Genomic DNA, 22,165 nt, shown 5'->3' with positions numbered 1-22,165 from the left:
AGGTGCCTGTCATGCTATAGTAAAAGATCTCTAGATCCATTCGTCACTGTAAAGAGAACTTTCATCTGAGAGGGTGGTACAATAAAAACAACTGGATGGGATTTTTTTCAAAGTTTCACTCTTGTAAGCTCAGTTTCTAGTTGTTCTGCTTGTCTTTGCTTTTCACTGACCTCGCATCCCAAAGCACATTGGAACCACGCTCTGTATTTGGCCTTATGTCAGAAGAACAGATGTGCCTGAAGTCAGGTTACACTGACCATCACGCACAGACGCGTTCTTACAATATAAAAGTGCTCTCCCAGTTCCTAACTTGCACTTCAATTCTGTACATATATCTGTAGCTTACTTTTGTGTTATATGTGAATCTGTAAGTTATGGTTTCAAATAGGAAAGGAGCTGAGCTTTGAAACAGTGCAGCTGATTTAGATTGGTTGCCCTCCTCTTTAGAGACACCTAGAGGTAAGAAGCTAAACGTAATGAGTTAGGTTGCAGTGCTGGAAACTTGTACATTTAAATCCAAACTATTGCAGCCTGTAGTTTTAATTAGTGGTGATAGATGGCAGGAGTAAACAGCAGACCTCTCTCTGTTCGTTGTCCTTGCATAACTTCTGTTGCAAGAGTAAAGCCAGTGGATGAGCCTGTGAGTGTATTGCTGAGGAAGTGGCTGACAATGTTGGTCCCTCTGGGTTGTTGCTTGTTTAGGAACTGCTGCTTTTTTCCTTGAAGGAATCTCATAGGTACACTAAGAGTGTTGTATACAAGTTTCATACAGTTTACTGTGTTAACAACCCTACATTTCTTCAACATTTGAAACTAAGCTCTTAGAGAGCTTTGTAAAGACGACGAGAGACTTTGCTATGTGTCCCCTACGTTACCATTGATGTATGTGTGACATTGTGTCCAGAAGGCAAGAAATCATCCTGCTTTTTAGCACTGAATGTAGCATGGCTATGAGGGAGAAGAGGGAGTTATCCCAGCCTTACTGAACAGTCAGGCTAATTTATCATTAAATAATGTCCTATGTCTTAGAAAAACATAGGCTTAATTAATTTCTATTCTAAGTCTCTCCTGAGTTTTGGAAAACAATTTTTTATGAACTTCTGATGAGCTATTTGGGTAGATGATTAACCAGAGCAAATAATTGGTTTTAAAAAATCCCTACTTCCCAAATTTCCTTCTAACTTCTTAACTTTCTTGAATTCTATTTTTAAACAATAAAGATGAAAGTAGCTCTAATAACTTATCTCTGGCACGGTGGAACTGAGAACAATATTTTAATTCTCTGATCTCCACAACTTCCAGAAAACTGAAGAAGTAAGGAGGAAGACTTTGCATTTGTAATCCTTATTGACTGATACAATAATGGGCAATGCTGCCCAAATTTAAGAACTCTGGGATTTCATGCCACCAAAAACCAGTTGCGATTCCTCAGCTCACTGGTTTTGAAACTGTTGAGTTCCAGGCCCAAAATGTGTGTGTGCGTGTGTTTGAAAGCAAGTTCCAAGTAGCAGCTCTGCAGGGAGCAGCTAAATACAGCTGCAGCTGCCAACTGTTGGTAGTTAGCTCTTCTCTGGCAGTGCAATCAATCAAAAATGGTAATCTTTGTGTGAACCTCACCCTGGAAGAAAGAAGCTGCTGCTGTCATGATTTAGAAGTAGATGTGGCAAAAGGGCTGAATTTGATACAGAGGAGCCCATGAGTTACTGCACAAAACTAACCAAGTCAAAACAACAAGAACAAACAAAACTTGTGTTTTAATTTGCTAACGTGTTTGTTATTCCTCCACTAAAGCATATAGTTTTAAAAATTGGCTTTGGAATTACAGATAATGTTTAAAAAAGAACAGTAACATTAGCTTTGGTTAGGCTCCCTCCCAGTAAATTCAATTTGAGGAGAGACAAATTTTGATCATTGCATGCCACTGTAATTAAATTCTGCACATTTTATCATCTTAAAAACACTGAGCTAGAAATGAGCTTTAATAAGAAAAGTCATAGTACTCAAATATTTTCCAGTACTCCAAAATACTCTTTTTCTCTTATAATCACGAAGGCTTGCACCAGGAAAGCACACATTCACCAACAGGAATCATGCTGTAGCTGTCATTAGAAACTATAATGTGACTATGTAGTGTTTGAGAAATTCTCTTTTGTCAGGTACCACCTGATGACTTTATGACTACTCTTGTGTTTCAATTACTGTCTTGAAACATGTGCCAGTCTGTACAGTGGTAGGATACATGCACTGGTGTAGAAAGGTACTGAATCAACATTACTGCATTCCTTCCTGGAGCCAAAGCTGCAGTGGCAAGAAAGACGTTACGCTCTTGTGTCCTCAGATAGTGTCGCTCAGGCCAAGAGACTGAAATTTTCTGGTGTATGTGAAGCAGTTTTCCAGTGTCTGCCTTCATTTAATCTCTATGCATCACTTCACTTAGAACTATCCTGCCCTGTTAGCTGGGAAAAGAAATGTGAGCAATTCCCTCATGTAGACATCTAAACCAGGTCTGTCTTCCAAAAATAGAGCAGAGGGACAAATGCCTTGGGTAATTGGTGGCTACAGCAGTTATGGAGAGCACAGGAGTTCTTGCTTCAAATCCCTCCTCTGTGCTGTGATCTAGTTGAGCAGCCTAACATTTTCAGTCTTTCTAGTAGAAGCTGTGCTGCTGTAAAATGATTGAATTAGTGAGCAGATGTGACTTTCCTGTTGCATAGTCAACGACACTCACCAAAAAGGGGAAGGTCCTGTTCCAAGTACACAAATAGTGCTGAAACGCATTCAGCTGATATTGAAGCTATGGAAAAAAACTGGTTTTGCACCTCCCCCATCCCAGAGAAGCACAGTTGTTTTCATGCCATTGGGTATTTAAAAATGAAAAAAAAACAGAAACACTTCCATTTCTGCCTAGTTCAGGTGAGAAAGGTTCACTGCATGCTTTATAATGGTCTTGTAAAGCCTCACAGGAGCAGCTTCCCCATGCAGCCCACTGAGGCTGAGGCACATACCGGGTGCCTCCATTCATGGCATCAGTGACATTGATGCTGTTAGTTTCCTAGAAGCCTTGACTGGCACAAATATGCACTGTGGGGCCCACAGATGCCTTCTGGCTATGTCTCAGAACATAAACACGCTGCATTGGCAATGGACTAGCCTGTGTGCTGAGTCTCTCTGTTTTCCTCTGGTGGACTGTTCCAGACAGCATTCCTACTGCTTTTTTTTTTTTTTTTTTTTTTAACTTGAGAAACACAACAGAGCTGCTGGAATTCATTAGATATTTGCCAGAACTCTGATAAAGATTTAATAATGCCAAAGCGGCAGAGCTTGTGTTGTCTTTCTTTCTTTTGGAAACTCATAGTTGTGTGGGCAGTGACATTTTCATTTTATCCTCTTACCTACCTTTGGGCATGAGTAGTTTCATTTTCTCTCTTAGATAATATTATTTTTCACTTTTTTTTTCCTCCCTCCAGATGTACCTTCATGTGTTTTATTTGCCTGTTTTGTACATTAAAGCTATCCAGCCTTAATATTCTTGCCATTCAGAAATCCTTTCTAACTAAAATAAATGAATCCTCAATTAGCCTAGATTTTATCATAGGTCTGCCCATATTTTTTACAAAAGCTCTCTCAAAAGACTTTTTTCCTTCCTATGTCCGCATGTCTTTCTATTTGCCCTCCTCGTTCTATACACAAAAGTGCCCCTGGACTAGTTTAATTTTGTCTTTTCTAGCCAATTCTGCAAAGCAGATGGGAATCATTAATGTGAAAGATGCTATACCCGAGACAGCTGCTGCCGCCCTTTGCCTAGCAGCTTTACTGGGAGAGCAGAGCCATGACCTACTTAGTGTTGAGCTGCAATAACATTCTCTTTTTTATTTTTTTTTCATTTACACTAACCAGGTTAGTCAGAGAAATAGCTTTTGCTGTTGAAGAAATTAAGAGTATGGATGTCTCTGCTGTGAAAGCAGCTTCAGCCTTCTGTTCAAGAGTCAGAAGTTAAATATATTTTAAGTAATATAAATACATTTGAAGTAATATAAATATATTTTAGGTAAAAATAGCACAGAATTTTATCAAAGTTAGTACTACAGCCTATATAGTTCTTCCAGCCTAAAGGCTGGAATAGCTAATTCAACATTGGGTAAGGCTTCCTGGCTAATGGATGCAACAAGGCATCCCGTAATCTTCCTCAGCAGCCTTTACTGCCAAGAGCTGCTTTGTGCCTGCTTCTGTGTTGAAAAAGCTGTTGACTTCTACAGGTTTCCAAGCCTGTATACACATCACAGCCATATTGTAGTTCCAGGCTCAGGCTCAAGACCCAGACATATGGGTATTCCCCGTACCCTAGATTCACCCCACAAGTCCTCAGCCAGGACAGTGAGGAGAACTGGGAACCCCTGGCCAAATACCTGCAGGCGAGTATAAACCTTAGTAGAGTAGGGAGGGGGAGTTGTAGAATGAGTCTCATGTCAGTAAGGATGCTGCTTGCTTGCACTGCCAAAACCTCTGCTTTCTCAGGAGGCCAGTGTGGTAAATGTGAAAGTATTGCCAGCCCCCAAAGAGGAGAGGTGGCCAGAGCACAGCCAGAAGTGCTGTGTGTGGCAACAGTGCAGGGCCAACCCCTTCCCTTCACTTCCCTGAGAAGGGAGAGCTTGGGGCTGTGACTGCAGCACTTCAGCAGATCCAAAGCAGGAGCTGAATGGCTCAAGCAAAGTGACAGGGCAGGATGAGACACTTCCGTGGGCCAGCTCTCCATTCTCTCTTTTTAATGTGAATGGTCATGCTCCTTCCAGCTGCTGGGCTAGTTTTCCTGGTAGGGTGAAAGGTGCTGTCTAGAAGCCTCATCACTGAATGGTGCTGCTAGAAGGAAAATCTGAAGGGTCTTTGCAATAATGTACTCAGTACCCAAGTTCGTTCTGTTGTTCTTGTTTTTCTTTCCCCAGGATCTAATCTCTAAATCAGTATGGGAAAACACGAGATACACAAAACAGTGGCTTCTTGCCAAGAAGCTAAATTCTGTTATTTCTATGCAGTGTGAGAAGTTCTCCAAGACCAACTCTGTTAAAAAAACAAATCAGGTTTTGCAGAAATACTGCTTACTCTACTAGTGACACGATCTGGCTCCATCTAATCATGAAAAGACTCACCATTCCTGACAACGGGCCACTGTACTTTCTAATGTTGCCAGCATCGCACAGTTGTTGTTACACTTTTTCCCAATGAGCACTGGGACCTTAAGCGTGATGATATGAAACCTTTAATCATTAATGAAAACAAGCAATTTGTCTATGACCTTAGTTTGACAATCCATAAAATAGTGTTTCTCAAATGACAAATTAGCAACTTGGTTACAAAGAACAAAGTTTAAGCAACACAACAGTTGTATGCACAAAGCTACCATGTCTCTTTTTGTTTGTTTGTTTGTTTGTTTTTTAAAACAGGAAAAAAAAATATTTATAAAAACGTCTCATTTTACTGTCCAGTCTCTATCTGAATACAGTGCTTTAGAACACTAACAGCCCATGCTTTTATACAGCTTAGCCAAAGCATGAACATCCATGAAAATTAACCCCCGAAAATTTGCTTTATGTTATGAGCCACAACAGTGTTAAAACTGGAACAGTGATGAAAGCAACACAAGGGTTAGGAAGCACAGTTGCTTAAAGAGTAAAGGCAGTATTTTCTTTTGACGTTTCAGAATAAGAAAGTTAGAAATGGCAGAAAGTCCTCTGTAGATTAGTCCATAGAAAGCACTGTCTCATGGGGCTTTGGGAAAGTCCTGTCTGGTGGCTAATGCACTAAGGCATGATGAGATACATTACAGAGCCGCCAGGCCAGTAACTTCTGAAGACAGCCTAAAATGTAGGAACAAAAATTAAGAAAAGGGAAAAAAAAAAGAAACAAAAAGGAAAAAAAAAGAAAAAAAAAGGAAAAAAAAAAGAAGAAGAGAAGAAAAAAAGTCTTCTCACTATTAAAAAAAATAACACTAGAGTACAACCAGCACAGAACAGCATTTCAATGCAGGCAAGTTTTCTCATACAGAGATTGGTGCTTTGGATTTTTTCTCCTTTTTTTAAATGTCAGTTATTGAAACAGTTACAATAGGCCAGAGCAATTTTACAGCAGATTTCTAGAGCTGTTAAATAGCTGAGGTACCTTGACATTATTTCCAGTTTTTCCCTCATTATATACAAACGAAAAAAAAAAGGCCAAAACAAACAAAAAAAAATCTCAAAAAACCAAAACCCCAAACAACAAATCCAACCAAAAAACCCCATTTGGATAAGTGCAAACTGTAACAATGGCAGTTCTACAAATGGTTACAGTGACAAAACTTAGTGCAAAGGTACTAAGGTGAAGAAAAGCCCACAGAATACAGAAAGGACACAAAATACTGAGATCGTACTTAGCCCTATACAATGACACACTTTGAAATACCATGTCTTAAAAAGTATTGCATTTGCATTGTGTTTTTAGTTTATATTAAAATGCACTGAATACAGTTCAATTGTTAAAGCTTTGTGTCCAAGGAGTGCAAAGTGGATGAGCATGGCGGGCTAATGGGATTCTGGATCTGGAAGTGGTGAGGAAAATAATACTGCGTTACTGCAACAGAAATTAAAAAGAAGGTGGATGGACGAACAGAAGATGCAGTTAAAAACTAGTTCCAACAGCTAGCCACCAGCCACTACGTCACCCAGCCCTCTTCAGCTTGGCCGCAATCAGCTGTCTGGTTTTAGTTCACTTGACTGTAGTTAGGTTCTCGTTAAAGCGGTGTTGTCTGTCCAGACAGAGACTTTGGCAGGTCCTTTGATAAGCACTAGCTTTTATTTGTAATTGCAATACAACTCGATTGCACGGTTCAAGGTGAGTTAAATAGGGATGTATTTTGTACAGAAACCTAACAAAAAAATGGTCATTTTGACTGAACAAAACAGATACAGGATGCGGCACCAGAAGAATGGCTATGTGTGTCTGGTTTGTACCTCCTATCAAGTACTTCCAGCAATCGGTACTTTGTCAGTATGTATGAGTAACATGTCTGAGTGCAAAAGGAACAGCCTGCTCTCCCTCACAAAAGCACAACCCTTAAAATTACATTTTTTCAAACCAGAGAAGTGGAAAGGCACAAGTAGGTGCCTGATATTTTTCTTTCTCGCCTTGCAATGACTGCTTTCCAATCATTTTAATTTAGTGTTTTGTTTTTCTTTTTTTTCCCCTCAGACCAGTGAGCTGTTTGTTGTACTTGGGAGCACCTGAGGTTTGTTACTTTCTGGTTCCCATTTCCTGCTGGCAGGCAGGTGTTGGGGCAGGGAAGGAGTGAGCCTTCAGGCCTGTGGAGAGCAGCAGAGTGACTGAGGGGAGCAGCCCTTCCTGTGGGATTTTGGGGACCGTAGCGAGCGTCCCAAGTGCCAGATTTGCAGGCTCTAGCAATAGAAAAACTCATCAGAGGTTCCATTTTGCTGTAGAAAGTTGTTCTGCAGTTGGAAGGGTCCCTTCAAATGGATCTAAGTGTGTTTATATACCAGGCAGTATTGCCAGAGTGGGATCTGGCTGTCAAGATGTTGCCTCATGGATGTTTCTAATTTCTCTCCAGGTGTCTCTTAGCTGGGGCGGGGGAACCCTGCCATGCTGTGAGGCTACCGGAAGGCTAGCCCTGGCCACGACCCTGGCCAAGGACCAGCGTCAGTGGGGGAAGGAGGGAGGAAAAGGACCCGGGCTGGCACTCGCCTGCTGTTGGAACTAGTTTTGGGTGGTGGCCGGGTGTTAGTTGTTATGGAGAGCGGAAGAGGCCTTGCATTGGCAACAGTTAACACTAGCAATTGAACAGAAAAGAAAAGGTGCCGTATTGTTTCCTTGATAACTAGGATCTACCACAGACTCTTGGCAGAGCTGGCAAAGCTTGCATTGTGTCTCATCCCTTCAATATGGAGCAAACTTCTGGCGGTCAGATTTCTTAACCCCGCTGGTCGAAGGAATTTTGGCAGTGTAAGCGGACAAACTCCCCGTGGCCCCCGCGGCAGCCGCGGCATTTAGTGCCAGGAGTGGGACAGTTTTCATGCCAAGCAGACTGGAGACAGGAACGGCATAGTGGGTGGTTGGTAGAGTTGGTAGGGGAGGGGGGGTACTGACGGTAACGGCGGAGGCGGCCGCCAGCACAGCCATGGAGGTGGGGGTGGAGGTAGGGGTGGCAGACTGAGAGAGGTTCATGTTGAGGTCAACAGGGGTCGTGACGGAAGCGGTCTGGGTGCTGACTTTAGCCATCTCTAAGCTGCAAACGAAGAGAGGAAGAGGAACAAACAGGTTGGGAGGGTCCAGCCAGGGTGGTGGGGCCAGGAGGAGGAAGAAGGGATGGAGGGAAGGAGGGAGAGAGGGACAGCAACCACGAAAGGACCAAAGGGCAGGATTAGATTGGTAGACGAGGGGGGACAGACAAGAGGGTGGGGGGGGGAGGAGGGAGAGAGAGAAAAAAAGGGAAAATGAGGGTCAAAGGAGGAATATGTTATGTGTTAAAGAAGAAAAATAACAAAAGGGTTTTTCATGATTTGGTGGTGAAAACATTACTGAGACTCTAAAGTTTTTTCAGAAAAAAAACCAAACAGAAGAGGTTGGGGGAGGGGAGGGTTTGCTAGTTCATTTTACACATGAGAAAAGAAATCTAAGGAATGCAGGTCATGGCAAAAAGATGGAAAAAACAAAACTTAAAGGAAAACTTAAAATAACTATGAAGTTTACTCCCCAGCACTGATATGGTGAATTTTGTTTTTCAAAATGATGGTATTTTTGAAAGGGGGATGCGGGAGGTTTTTGGTAATTTTTTCAATTTGTCGATTTTGTGACATAAATAGTATTCTTTGTCATTTTGCTAGGATGAGAGGAGACTGAGCAATGTTTTGCTGCTTCCATCTAAGGCATAAAGTTTTGTCCTGTTTTGTTTTAGAGTTAGATTTTCACTTTGTTCGCTGTGAGGTCGGTGTGCATTTTCCATATAAAACAAACCTGATTAGCCAGTGTGTTCGTTTAGGTTTGTGCTTTCCCCAGCACAAACCACTTTCTTAAACCATAACAAAATATTTATGCAATCTCATAAGGAAAATAAGGAAGACTGAGGAACACCCTGGCTTCCACAGCAGCAGTATCCTTTTTGAGCTTGTGACAGCAATTACAGTGAACACAAAAGAGGTTACCAGCTGACAGAAAAGGTACTACATGGATATAACACACATATTGTCAGACGGAGCCCATTAGCACAGGAAGGCTGGACTGATCCCATCTCCGAGCCCAAGGCAGCCACAGGCTCATTGGAGGACACAGGTATCAAACCATCTTCCCTGTTGTCTTAACCACCCATTGGCTGGTGAGACGAGTTTGGCCCATGTACTTAGGCCTTTCTGTACATATTTTAGACATGAAAATACAGTAATTCCAAGGACACATTGATATTTTCAGATGACAAAATGTTTCCCTAGATCAATCCCCTCACTGCCATTTGTTTGTTGCAGTTTGTGCAATGCATTTTGGGTTGGTGGACAACCTAAATACTGGTTTCAGGATGCACATTGCAGGTGGCCAGCTGGGAGATGTGTCAGCCTAGCATATAAATAGGACTACAGATTGGAAAATCTTGGCTAGCTACAGTTATATGTTTATTAATTCCATGTTTGGTTGTTTTTTTTTTTTTCATCAGTAATCACTAACTTGTCAGGCTCCTGGGCTTTCTCCTGAGGTGAGCTGAGGAGCTGCAGTAGCTTCTCTGTCTCAGAGTGCTCGTGAGCAACTGGCTGGCTGTGCAGAGCACCTGCACGGGGCAGGACCTATCATTTGAGTTCTTATCAAATCCTACCAGGCCTGCGGAAGCTTCCCAGCATGCACCGGTCTCTATTGGTGCTAGGGGCTGGGTGTACTCAGAGAGCAGCTGTCACCAGGCTACAGGTTGGCAGAGGAGGGTGATCACCCTATTCAGGGCTTGGAAAAGCCTTATGTTTTTTTACTTTAGATCTACAGTGCAATTTTGAGAGTAACAGTCCGTGGTCTGTTCATGGCCAGACTTATATGGGGAACTAAAGCTTCCCAAAGCACTGCTGCTGAAGTGGAGTCTAAAGGATACCTGAAATAGGTCTGATCTGGGGAGAAGAATGGAGGGGAGAGAGGGAAATGCTTGAGCACCAAGCTTCTCTCTTCCCTAGAAAACAAAGAAGGCTCTCGAGTTATTAACTCATCAGCTTTTGCTGGGAAGCTGGATGGAGCACTTCTTTGAGGGGCTGGGAGGGGAGGAGGGTGAACGCATGAAATGCCGACTCGTTTGTGGGAAGAAAAGCTTTGGTTTTCCTACCCTGTGGTGTTTATCTCTCCACACAAATGAACAGCTCAGATTTTTTCTAGCCATTGCAGCAGTTGTTCTTTGCAGAGAGAAGAGCATCCTTCTTCTCTTAGCCATGCTACTTGTAATATACTCACACAGCAGGATTTACATCAAGAATACTGATGAATCAGTGAATCCAGCTCCAGTGTACATCCTTGGCTTAGGATGTAGGAGTTACATGGCAACACCTCAGCAAGTTTTGAAGCACTTGGTTTATACAGCTGGAATTTTTTTATATTTCTAACTCGGTATTATTCTGGGAGGGAGCCACATAGAAAGATAATGCAGGACCTGGCATTACTCCAAAGTTGCCTACCTTGCATTTAACACAAAACAAAAACCAAACCCCTCTACTGATATGGAGAGTATTTGGGCTTGAGCTTTTTACTGCACCAGCAGAGAAAATGGATCTCACAGGCTCAATACTGGTGTTAAACTCCCGGTCTCTGGTGTATTTGCACAGGTACAATTACAGTAATAACTTGCTCCGATAGTGAGGCTCAAAGTGAAAGTATGTCAGGTTAGCTATCAGCTGTCCTGTGACAGCCGCTCTTTCCCAAACCATGTGTGGGAATGCAACAAAATTGAATGTGAAAGCAAATGAGGCAGCCTCCACACGAAATTTCATAGTATCAATTTTACGCTGTCCCTTCAAAGACCTACACTTTATGAATGCATACCCTGAAGGCCACATCCTGCATTACCCAAAACCAGTGAAAAGAATCAAGTTGAAGAGTGGCTTTGGCAATCCTTTAGCTCTGTGAAAGAACCCCTCATCAAAACAGCGGTCAAAATATATCTTCAGGAAACTGCTTTTCAACAAGGAGCAAGTGCTACTGGCTACAATTAATTTATAATCCAACGTCAAATATTACACAGGAAACCTAAACTGCGGTGCATTCTTAACAAAAGCTAGAAAATGGAATTGGATAATGAAAATCCAGTTACTACAGTGCAGACCAGTTAAGAGGCAGAAGATTTTACAGGAAAAAGAAGACATTTCTACTGCAAACAAGCTAAGACGCGTTCTACTCACACAGAGGCCAGCGCTCGCGAAAGCAATACAGAATCAAAACATCACTTTAGAAAGAATTAAGTCTCTGTCCTGAAATTGCATCGACATATTTATATATAATTTAAGAGTATATTACGTACATATTCGACACCAGGTTGCAGCAAAAGTATTAAAACAAGTTGATAAAGTATTCCATAGATGGCAACTTTGATTGGAAGATAATGATACGCACAGAATGTTTCAGGAATACTGCAGATAGATTGGATTTTGGTTTTGTTTTACATCCTATACTGCTGTGAGACATTGATTTAAGCAGAAATATTGGCCCTGGAAACCAAATCCCCAAGACAGATCTTGTGGAAGAGAAGAAAAAAGAAAAAAGCAGCCCACCTTACCCTGAATGCTTGTATGGCTTTGATTTATTATAATTATTTTTTTGACACACCAGGCTATACCTTGGGCAGTCTACATACTCTTCCCTGACACTGTTTATTTCACGCCAGCATCTTTAAAAGAGACGGCAGCACTCGTGGCAGGTTTTGGACTGACAAGCGCTGAAATTGGCTCCTGGCGTGCACAGGCAGCGGCAGCCTAGATCTGCCTCTAGGAAACCTGTCCAAGCACCCAAACCCCAGCTAAAGCAGCTCTCCCTCTTCCTTGAAAGTTTCTCAGTTGTCTCAGTTGACTGGGAACTAGCACTGCTGCTGTGGTGGCACCTAACTGGACAGGAAATTCTCTCCTGAAAGGAGAAACCTGGAATGGTGTCAGTTTGTAAACTCAAAAATGTCCTATGTCACCTTAGAACTTAGTTTATTATACATTACTTCAAGAGTCTTCATTTACAAATGAAGTCACTTCATCTAAATACAGTTTCAACACATGGTACATAATATAGGATGGTTTATTGTAGATGATGGTAACAAATGACTTCTATCTAGAAGTTCAACAGGAAGAAAATATTTTGTATCTGGTTTCACAGGGTATAGATAAGAGTATCCATAGTATACGACTGCTGAGAAGTTTTCTTCTTTGCAAAAGTATGATAAAAGATCTCGTATATATCCCATTCCATCAAAAGGATCATTAAACAGTAATAAGCAGAAGTGTGACAGTTCACAAGCTTTTCTAAAGTGAGTCAAACAGAGGTTTGTTCACTAGAGTTTCTGTCTCTCGTGAGCAGCTCACTGCAACTCCATTAATAAGTGCATTATTTTATTTGCATGCTTTAGCTGTCTTGAAGATCCTAAATTGTTATCTTCTGAGATCCAGATGCATACCATATGGTGTTTGTGTAACTAAAAATGAAGGGGTCTATTCTCGTCTCGATGTGTGGGGAATCCCTGAACACCAAGAGAAGAACATATCCTTAAGGGTTAAAGGAGGGAACACATTTTTATTTAATTACAGGGCTTAAGGAAGTGACTTATATTTGCTACAAAGAATATAAATCAAAAGAGTTGTAGGTTGTTTTAGGATTCTGGGAACAGCTTATCTTACTTAGGCTTCGCAACACTACCCCTCAATATCTCCCTAGGTAGATACCTTCAAAATGAATTATAGAAAGCAACACTTTTGTTTGCTGTAACACAGAGCTGCCCAAACCTGCAGATTTTCCTCCGTTAAGACATTTACAGTGGCTTGCAGTGCCGCACTACAGAACCAGGCTGGAGAGAAGGTTGGGCCATAGGAAGCTGTAAACCTGCTATGACTACAGCCTCTCCCCATATAAATCACATAATTTCTACTACCTTAACAGCAAACATAGTTAAACACAAAGCTTGATTCATGGCACAGTATTATTTTTTTTTTTTTGAGGAGGGAAGGGAAAGTAAAGTAAAAAACCATCCAATCTAGCAATCAATAAAATATATGACTACTCCCTCCTCCCCACAACATATTGTCTTGGTCCACCGCTTACAAGTAGATCTACCCAACAGCACTATATCCATTGCACTTTCTTCTCGGGATAATTGCAAATAAAGGTGGTATCAGTTTTAATATTTTCCTAAATAGTCATATCAAAACTGATAGAGACTTCAGCCATTGCAGTGGCTTAGGCTGAACACATAGTGCTTTCATTAATTCTGGCACCAAGTAGTGGAGAAGCAGATAGTCTCATTAGGGAATGCTTTTGACAAATTTGTGGTGCTATCTCTGGAAAAATGAATCCCATGCCTCTTTAACAACCAAATGTCAGTTTAACATCAACTCTGAGTAGCAATTTCCAGTTAGTAAATTAAATGTGTTTTGCAATCTGTTTCACTATATTTGCCATTTAGGACAGTAAAATGGGTCTATGAAAAGTATTTTCTTCTAAAGAATTTATGATTGTCATTTCATTTAATTTATCCACCTATATTTTAGGTGGATGCTACCATGAGCATTCAGATTTTTCAGCTTTTGTCACTCAACATGTACCTGGAATCACACCAGGTTAAGCTCCTTTCTGTATAAACCAACAGCAAACACAAGCTCTAGTGATACAGGCTTTACAAGTCATTAGGAATTGAATAATACTATGTGCAAAACGGACACTATGAAGTAGCTTTCTGAATCTATCTGGGACAGACATTTGGTGGAGAGCAGACAGAGCAATCTCACAGAAGCTTTATCACTTACAAAACAAACTTACCTTGCATTAATGAGGTACTGTGCTAAGCTGATGTTTGCAGGGGATCCTGTGATTGTAACTTGTCGTTCTGCGGAGCCTTCTGTGGCATTAGCAATCTTGATCTGCGCTCCTGACATCTGCCTGATTTCATTTATCTTACTGCCTTGTCTGCCAATAATGCAGCCTATTAACTGGAGCGGGACAAAGACTGAGATTAGTGCCACAGACACAAGTAAAAACCACTTCACTGCAATTTGTAGCATCGCTAAAAACATGGTTAAGAAGAGCTCAGTATCAAACCAAAAGATTTTTGCTGTGCCATTTGGAAGGGAAAAGTAATGCAGTCTATAGGCTCTAAATCGAGCTTTGCTGCTACACAGTAATCAACTCAATATCAGATTATTTAGTTGTCTTTTGTGGCAGGAAAATGACTGTGTGGGCTGTGTCCACAACCCAGCCTGACTTGCCAGTGGCAGCAACAGGCCCAGAAGAGCAACTGGGAGTCAGACTGACCACCCAAAGGTGCTGCTATGCCGCTTCGCAACGTCTTAGCACTCTGCCAGTCCCAGACCTCCCTGGGTACACATGGGCCTCACTAGGACAGGCACCACGCTGCTGAAGCCAGTGGGATTCACAGCTAACTGTAGCCAGAAGCAGGCGGAGGAAGGGATTGATACTTGACTTTGTCCCTTTACAGAAACTTACCAAAACTTTTGTATTTTGTGAATGAAACTGAGCCCGAGTCATGTGTGTCCCTAGAGTGTCTCAATAATTTATTTTTGTAAAATATTATTAGTGTTATCTTCAATTATCAGTGTTTTATAGGTTGTACAAATGCTCTCAATGGAATCACAAGCTTTTGGACCCTGTGCACAAGGCCTTGAGAAAGTGTTTATCAGCACATGTAACTGCTGCAGCTGCAGCTAGAGTAAGGGAGCATGATGGCTGTGCCAGGGTGTTACTACTCAGGCACCAGGAGCCCCCAAGAGCAAGTAGGCACTGAGCTGGCAGCTGAGGCTGAGATGCTGTGGCTCTGTAAAGTGAGGTGGGGGACTTTTGTGTTAAGGAAGGATGGGTGGTCAGAAGCTCATCAATTGCCAGAGTGGGCAGAAAATGGCAACTTTCGGCAGAAGGATGTGCCAAGATGTAGAAACTGCCTTCCCCTCCCACCTTTCCTACTGCTTCAGGCCCTGGCACGTTACCATCTCTGGTACTGTCAGAGTATCTTGCCAGAAACAGAGTCACAGTGTTCAGACATTTTATTAAAGGAAGAAAAAAAATCCAAACCCCAACGTAATCCTTGCTTCATGCTCCAGGACCAGAAGAAAACAAAAGCAGGCACCTGGGTAGCCAAAACAGAGACCAAGCACAAGAAGAAAAGTGGAGAAAAATGGTGTTTCAGGAAACACACAGAATTTCTCATTCTGTTCAAACAAGAGGGCCTTGCTGATCTCCCTCTCCTTATCCCCAGGACCTGTTGCAGTGTGTGACTGCATGTGCCAGTGCAGGGGATCTTTATGAGTTTCCTCAGACAGCCTCTAGCATACCTTTGTGTGCACACGAATGTGCCTGCATGTGCTGAGCTGTTAGCAGTCTCACTGGCCTCCACGGTCAGGAAGTAAAGGTTAAATAGGAGAGGAGAGTGCCCAGAGCACAGGAGAAGGCACTGGCTCAGGAGGCTACCATGTGTATTTGCAGGGGCTCCTCTAAGGAGGCTTCTCACCCAGGTGGGTTGGTACAAAGAATTTGCAGTCTCCCAGCTGACTGAATTAGGTAGCAAGGATTCAGTCCAGGCCAGTCAAGGATACTGTTGATGCAAGCATCTGGAAGAGAGGCTGGGTAACCTTCAGTCTGAAGCTCTCCAGAGTCATCCTTTGTTGCTGTGACAACAGGCTGTGTGAACATGCTCTGCAAGCCGTGACACAACCTGCAGTTCAAGCAGAATGCACCTCGCCATTTGCCACTCAGGAAGGACAGTTGTGCTAGGGTGCTTGGGCTTTCTCTGGATTGCCTTTCCCATTACAGATGTCTTAGGCCGAAATTTGTGCATTATCTTAATATTCAAGAGCTGATGGGCTGTGAAAGAAATTCAAGGGGCTGGTTTTCATCTACAAAGCTTTGATCAATCAGGTCATGGACGTTTGTTTTTACATAAAAATATCTACCCAGCCTTGCTTTGAGATAAAGCCATGTTAGATTGCATCCAAATACATATATCCTTTCACGACTGCCCTTTCTAACACTTTCAGCTGCTCTCTCATCATTCTGTAACTGGTCATTTCACATGGTCTGGCAGGCTATGTGTAATTCAGTCCCACAAAAATCCCTTGCCATGAAAGCTTTCCCAGACATGCAGTGCTGTGTGTTTCACAGACATGGGCTTGCTGCTTTTCCAAGCTGAGTAGACAGAGTTAGGGAATGTGGAGGACTGTAAACATGTAGCTGCTTTTGAAGACTTTAGTTGCTGCGTTGTTTTTGATGCTCACCTGCTTGATCAACATATAGTGAGTCTTACTCTCACTTATGGGATGAAACAAGAGGAAATTCTCCAGAAAACAAGTGATAAAACTGGCCCATGTGAGACAGGAGCCAAACCTACTATAGCCTATACCATGCCTACTATGCATTACAGTATAATACATGTACTATAAATACATATATGTATAATATACACACATGTACATACAAACACACGCATAATCTGTGTACCTATATGCATATATATTTTAAATCTCTCAAGACCTGAGTGGAACAGTTCAGATCAGGTGTGCACCTAAGCACACACTTACAAAAAAAATGATAAAACCAGTGTGAGGTAGAAAACAAAGTTTCCACTGTTACCCCAGATTCCCACCTCAGGCTTACAGACTACCTGAGCAGCAGCAGCTGGTATCTCACCTTTTCTGCTCAATAGTGCATGTGTCTGACCATTTCTTTTTGAACCTGATTCTCCTGCTGCTCGAGAAGGACCATAGCAGTGGCCTACAGAGCTTGCTTGTGTGTTATGTTTATCACCATTTGTCTGTACACTTCAAAATTTCAGCTGAAGTTCCCTCCTTGGATTGTGAGCACCTCTTCATGCCAAAAGAAACCCCCAAACACACCAATCTTAAAACACAGATTCTACTTTTTGTCTTTTTTCTTTTTTCTTAGTTTTACTCTGTCCTTTGGTAAAGTTCTGGCGATACCAATGTAAACAGGACTGAATTGGGAGCCTGGACTCTTTCTCTGGAAAGTCTAGTGTGATTCCACCTGCCCTAAACTCTTCATGCTGATAGCTTCTCTCAGTACACTATGCCACCTCTGGTTCAGTTCCCTTTCTTCCATTTGCTTTTACTTCCCCATTATGCTAAATAAAAATGCTAAATACACACACTCACACACACACACACATATAAATATATGTTTCCCCACAATGCTAAAGTAATTGACAGAGCCTAATAAAGGTCGCTTTCTGTTAAGGTGTTCCTCTATGTCCATCACCTTGTACTACTTTGGTGCAGCACTCACAGCAATCACACTTTTAGTTTTTGGTTTATTATCCAAGTACAATGCTGAGTACTGCTTGTCACAGGAAGCAGTAGCATGGAGCTCACTTTCTTTTTAAATATTGGTAAAAAAACCCAAATTCCTTTCTTATAATGGATGTACTGCTGATTAAATGGCCCAGGAAGTAACCTCTGAAACTTGCTATCTGCTGTCCAGAGACTGAGCACAGGGACTCACCACACCTGTATATGTGGATGCCCCTGGTTTCCTGCCACCAGCCCAGAGGTTTTCCACTGGCTTTGGCAAGTTGAGTTGAGCAAGCAGGTGCTCACCATGAAGGTGACTCTTCAGTTGCTTTCCATGCAGATACAGGCTTTCTTAGTTATAGGTTTGGGGTTTGGTTTTTTTTTTTAGTTTTTGTTTAGATATGCTGGGGCAGAATACTCCATAGCAAGAAATAATACCCTGAGTTATGATAACTGTTCTTTACAGACTTACTGGAGGGCCCAGAAAGACATGCTTAAATATCCTGTGTCTCTTAAAAAATACTAAGAGAATAAGTCTTATGAGGGGTGGCTGAGGGAGCTGGAGTTGCTTAGTCTGGAGAAGAGGAGGCTGGAGGGAGACATCATCACTCTTAACAACTACCTGAAAAGAGGTAGTGAGGTGGAGGTTGATCTCTTCTCCCCAGCAATGAAATGAGAGGACAAGAGACAATGGGCTCAAGTTGTTCACAGGAAGGTTTATATTGGAGATTAGGAAGAGCTGTATCACTGAAAAGGTTATTAGACATTGGAACAGGCTGCCCGGGGAGATGGTGAAGTCACTATCCCTGGAGATATTTAAAAGACACATAGATGAGGTGCTGAGGGATGTGGTTTAGTTTAGTGACAGGCTTGACAGTGTGAGGTCAGTGGTTGGACTCAATAGTCTTAAAGTATTTTCCAACCATAACAATTCTATGATTCTATAATAATAATTCTAATAAACTTCACTTTCCTTGCTAGAATAATGCAAAATCGAGGTAATAATAATTTCAGAGGCTTTGCAAGAAGTCATACAGAAAACAGAGAAAATATGTTCAGAAATGAACCTTCTTATTACTTGTTTTGTAACCCAAATGCCTCTGCAGATTTGTGTGTGTTTCAGTCTATTGAGGGCCTAACACCAGTTCCCCTTCCATTCCCTAAAGTAAAAAGTTGGCGGTTCTGGCACGGAATTACTTTTAATGCTAAACAGTGCTTTGTCCCACAAATAGTCTCGCTTTGTTTCTGATGGACACTAAGTGTGCAAAATCTTTCGGCTGATTCTTGAGCTCATGTGGATGGGTCTGATTGAGGAATCAAATGCAAATTTTTAAGATTAAGGGGGGACAAAAATCAGGACATGTGCAAATATACACTTTTTGGTTGTTTTTTTTTTTTTTTGATAACACAGCCCCTTAAACATTGCTAAATGACAGAATCTGGTTAATTCTGGATTTTTGCTCTGGGCATTGTTTCTCCATTCCATGGGAGATTCTCAGCAGAATTTATTACTGTTGAAAGCACTGGTCACTTGCCTTTGGTAGAAGGGCTTTGAATTGCACTACTGCAGGACCTTTCCCAGTACATCCTGTGTGGACTAACAAGTTTTTGCCTAACCATTGCTTTTAAATCCTCTCATACCATTGGGAGGTTTCTGAGTCAGAAATGAACTTAGCCAGTAGACTCCTTTTATAAGAACATGACATTCATTCTCAGGACTTTTCTGGAAGATGGCTGTAGGGAAGATGATGTGAACTTTTCCTCCAATGTGTAGGCAGAGGGTGGCCTTGCTGGAAACAACAGCTAGTGTTGGATGCTACTCTTAGGTTTTCCTTAAGGGCTTACGCTGATTCTGCAATACATTTGGGATCTCCAAAGATAAGAGCTCAGTCCCACAGTGAGCGCTGGTGGAAGAGGCAGTGTGACATGGGCCTCCTTGGGAGCATCACATGGAGCTGAAGCTGGATTTCACTGTGAGCTGCTCCAACAGCATTTTCCACATCTGTGAGTTCCTGTCCATCATTTGCAGGGAAGTACTACTGGCTCCATGGGGAAATAAAGGTGGCTCTTCAGTGTGCCATTTCCAAATTGGATGGATTGACATTTCTGTTCCTATGGAATATTGATCAGATTTATAGTTTTCTTAAAATGTTCTTGGTGCTTTCTGAGGGGGAAGTTGTTTTTGTCTTACTTGCCTCTGCCCGTCTCTCCCACATACATGCAAAATATGCATAATTTTTAATGAGACAGAGTTCTGTTCTTATTAGTTTGTTCATTTACTCTCTATGAGTATTTTGGGTGCTTGGATCATGAAATCTTAAGACATCCAGGGATACCATCCCGTTCCCTTAATGACCTGCCACTGTTAATGGCACTTTATTCTGGGATTCACGTGTAACAGACTTATATTGTGTAACTCAGGCAGCAGCGAAAGCCAGATAAGATCCCAGCAAGGAAAGAAAGGCTTCCAAAAGTCCCCAATAAGAGGTTTTTAAAAGAATCAAAGTAACTTCTGAGAAGGACTTGGAGAAATTTTCTCTCTCTTTTCTGTTTTTGAAGATACCCAATGAGAAAATCTAGAAAGTCAAATCTGAAGTCATGATTTGGAGAGGGTAGTGGTTTTGCCTGGGCCAGGTGTTTGGAAGTGGGGGTTGGGGGAGTGCTACAGGGGTGGCTTCTTTATACAAAGATCTGCGAGAAGCTTCCTCTGTAGCTGATAGGGCTAATGCCAGTCAATTCTAAGATGGACCTGCAGCTGACCCAGGCCTGGCCAATTAGTGATGGAGGCAATGCCTCTGTGAATAACATATTGGAGAAGAGGAAGAAGTTGCTTGAACTACAGCAGCAACAGGGAGTGAGAATGTGAAAACATCTCCCCAGACACCAAGGTCAGTGGAGAAGGAGGGGGAGGAGGTGCTTAGGCCCTGGAAGAAAGACTCCCCTGTGACCTGTGGTGAGGATCATGGTGAGGCAGCTGTGCCCCTGCAGCCCACGGAGGCCACTGGGGAGCAGAGATCCATTCGCAGCCTGTGGAAGGCCCCACGCCGGAGCAGGTGGATGCCTGAAGAAGGCTGTGACTCTGTGGGAAGCCCACATTGGAGCAAGTTCCTGGCAGGACCTGGAAGTCTGTGGGGAGAGAGGAGCCTATGCCAGAGTTCATGAGGAGCTGCAGCCCATAGGAAGGATCCATATTGGAGAGTTCATGAGGATCTGTCTCCCGTGGGAGGGACTCCACACTGTAGCAGTGGGAAGTGTGAGGAGGCCTCCCCTTGAGAAGAAGCAGCAGCAAAGTCCATCTGTAATGCATTGACCACAACCCTGATCCCCTGCGCCACTGTGGGGGAAAGAAGGAGAGTCCTGGGAAGTGGGAGGGGTGGGGGGAGGTGTTTTAAGATTTAGTTTTATTTCGCATCTCCCTCTTCTTATAGTTTATTAATAAAGCAAACCTTTTTCTCCCTGAGTCTGTTTTGTCTGTGATGCTAATGGCTGAGTGATCTCCCTGTCTTTACTTCAATTCACAAACCTCTCATTTTATTTCTCTCTCCCCTGTCCAGTTTAGGAAGGGGAATGATATCACAACTTGGTGGGCACCTGACACACAGCCAGAGATAAACCATCACAGAGAGGAAGCCTGGGCTTTTAGCGTATGGCAAACAACTTTCTGTAAAATGCCTTTCTTTGTTGTCCAGTATCTCTTTGTTATTGAGCAACAGGTTAGTTGCAATTATCAGCATACTATATAGAGAAAATGCAATGGTGTTGTTACAGGAATTATTAATCACAGAAACAAAAAAATTCTGTCATTGCCTTAATGCCAGAGGGAGTAAGGAAAATTTATTTTTAATAAGTAGCTATGAAAATTGCAAATGGCTATTAATATCTACTTTCTGTGTCTAGGCTAAAGTCTTAGCTCCTCATTCTCTCTATATCTGGTTTTCTCCATTAGGTTCTTACTGAGGCTTTGGGATTATGTGCTTGTCATTATCTTGGTTTAAAAAAATAAGTGTAGCATATGTAGATACACTGACTTCTCTATTAGCTGCAAAGCAGGTAGATATTTGCAAGTCTCATGCTCTTCTCTTGTGTGCAGGACTTTTGCATGTACAATAAGAAAGCTGTGGGACTCATGCAGCACAGGGTATCCCTGGAGTTGGGGCAGGCAGTAGCCTGGCCATGTGCAGCCTTGGAGCTGCACCACAGACAGAGCCTGCAGCTTCCTGTACCTTTGACCAGTTAAGTAATCACTGTGCCACACCAACTGACTGGCTATCAAAACTACACACACACACGGGCAGCACTAATGCCTTTTGGACCTTTAATGCACACCTTGACACCATCTGAACACCAGAACTCTCTTTCAGCACGCACACACAGCCCCTGCAGGCTGTTTCTAAGGCAAATCCCATTTTGGCCTTGGTTTTCCTCCTTTAGTAACAAAGGAAAGACATGCGCTACATAGCCAGAAAAGTCTTCTATTAGAAACATGCTTGCTTTTCAAAGGACAGTGCTGAGTCAGGGCATTTTTCCTGGATGAGAAGCTGATGTGTTTTTTTAATTTTCTACTGCACTACAAGACATAAGGCCAACTTTCTCTCTCTGCTTCTCTGCTATGAACTCTGAAAGAAGTGAAGTCGGAAGACTGACCTTGGATTTATATCACTGAT

The 22,165-nt window shown here is 42.3% G+C and overlaps 1 protein-coding gene across 4 annotated transcripts in view; it reads right to left on the bottom strand.

Moving 5' to 3' along the window:
• LOC104554014 (poly(rC)-binding protein 3) overlaps positions 1-22,165 on the bottom strand; it is a 513,107-nt gene that overhangs the window by 5,954 nt on the left and 484,988 nt on the right. For 3 of the 4 annotated variants that reach the window (XM_061994937.1, XM_061994938.1, XM_061994939.1), the window contains exon 16: positions 14,008-14,177. In XM_061994937.1, coding sequence (XP_061850921.1) covers positions 14,008-14,177 — 170 coding nt within the window. Of the gene's footprint in view, positions 1-7,920; positions 8,270-14,007; positions 14,178-22,165 lie in introns of those variants that run through there. The other variant, XM_061994936.1, reaches the window with a different exon arrangement.

This window comes from Colius striatus, chromosome 4 (assembly GCF_028858725.1).
Source record: "Colius striatus isolate bColStr4 chromosome 4, bColStr4.1.hap1, whole genome shotgun sequence".
NCBI classification, from domain to species: Eukaryota; Metazoa; Chordata; class Aves; order Coliiformes; family Coliidae; genus Colius; species Colius striatus.
The sequence above is the reverse complement of the archived record's forward strand: the minus strand, read 5'-3'. Positions and strand labels throughout refer to the sequence as shown.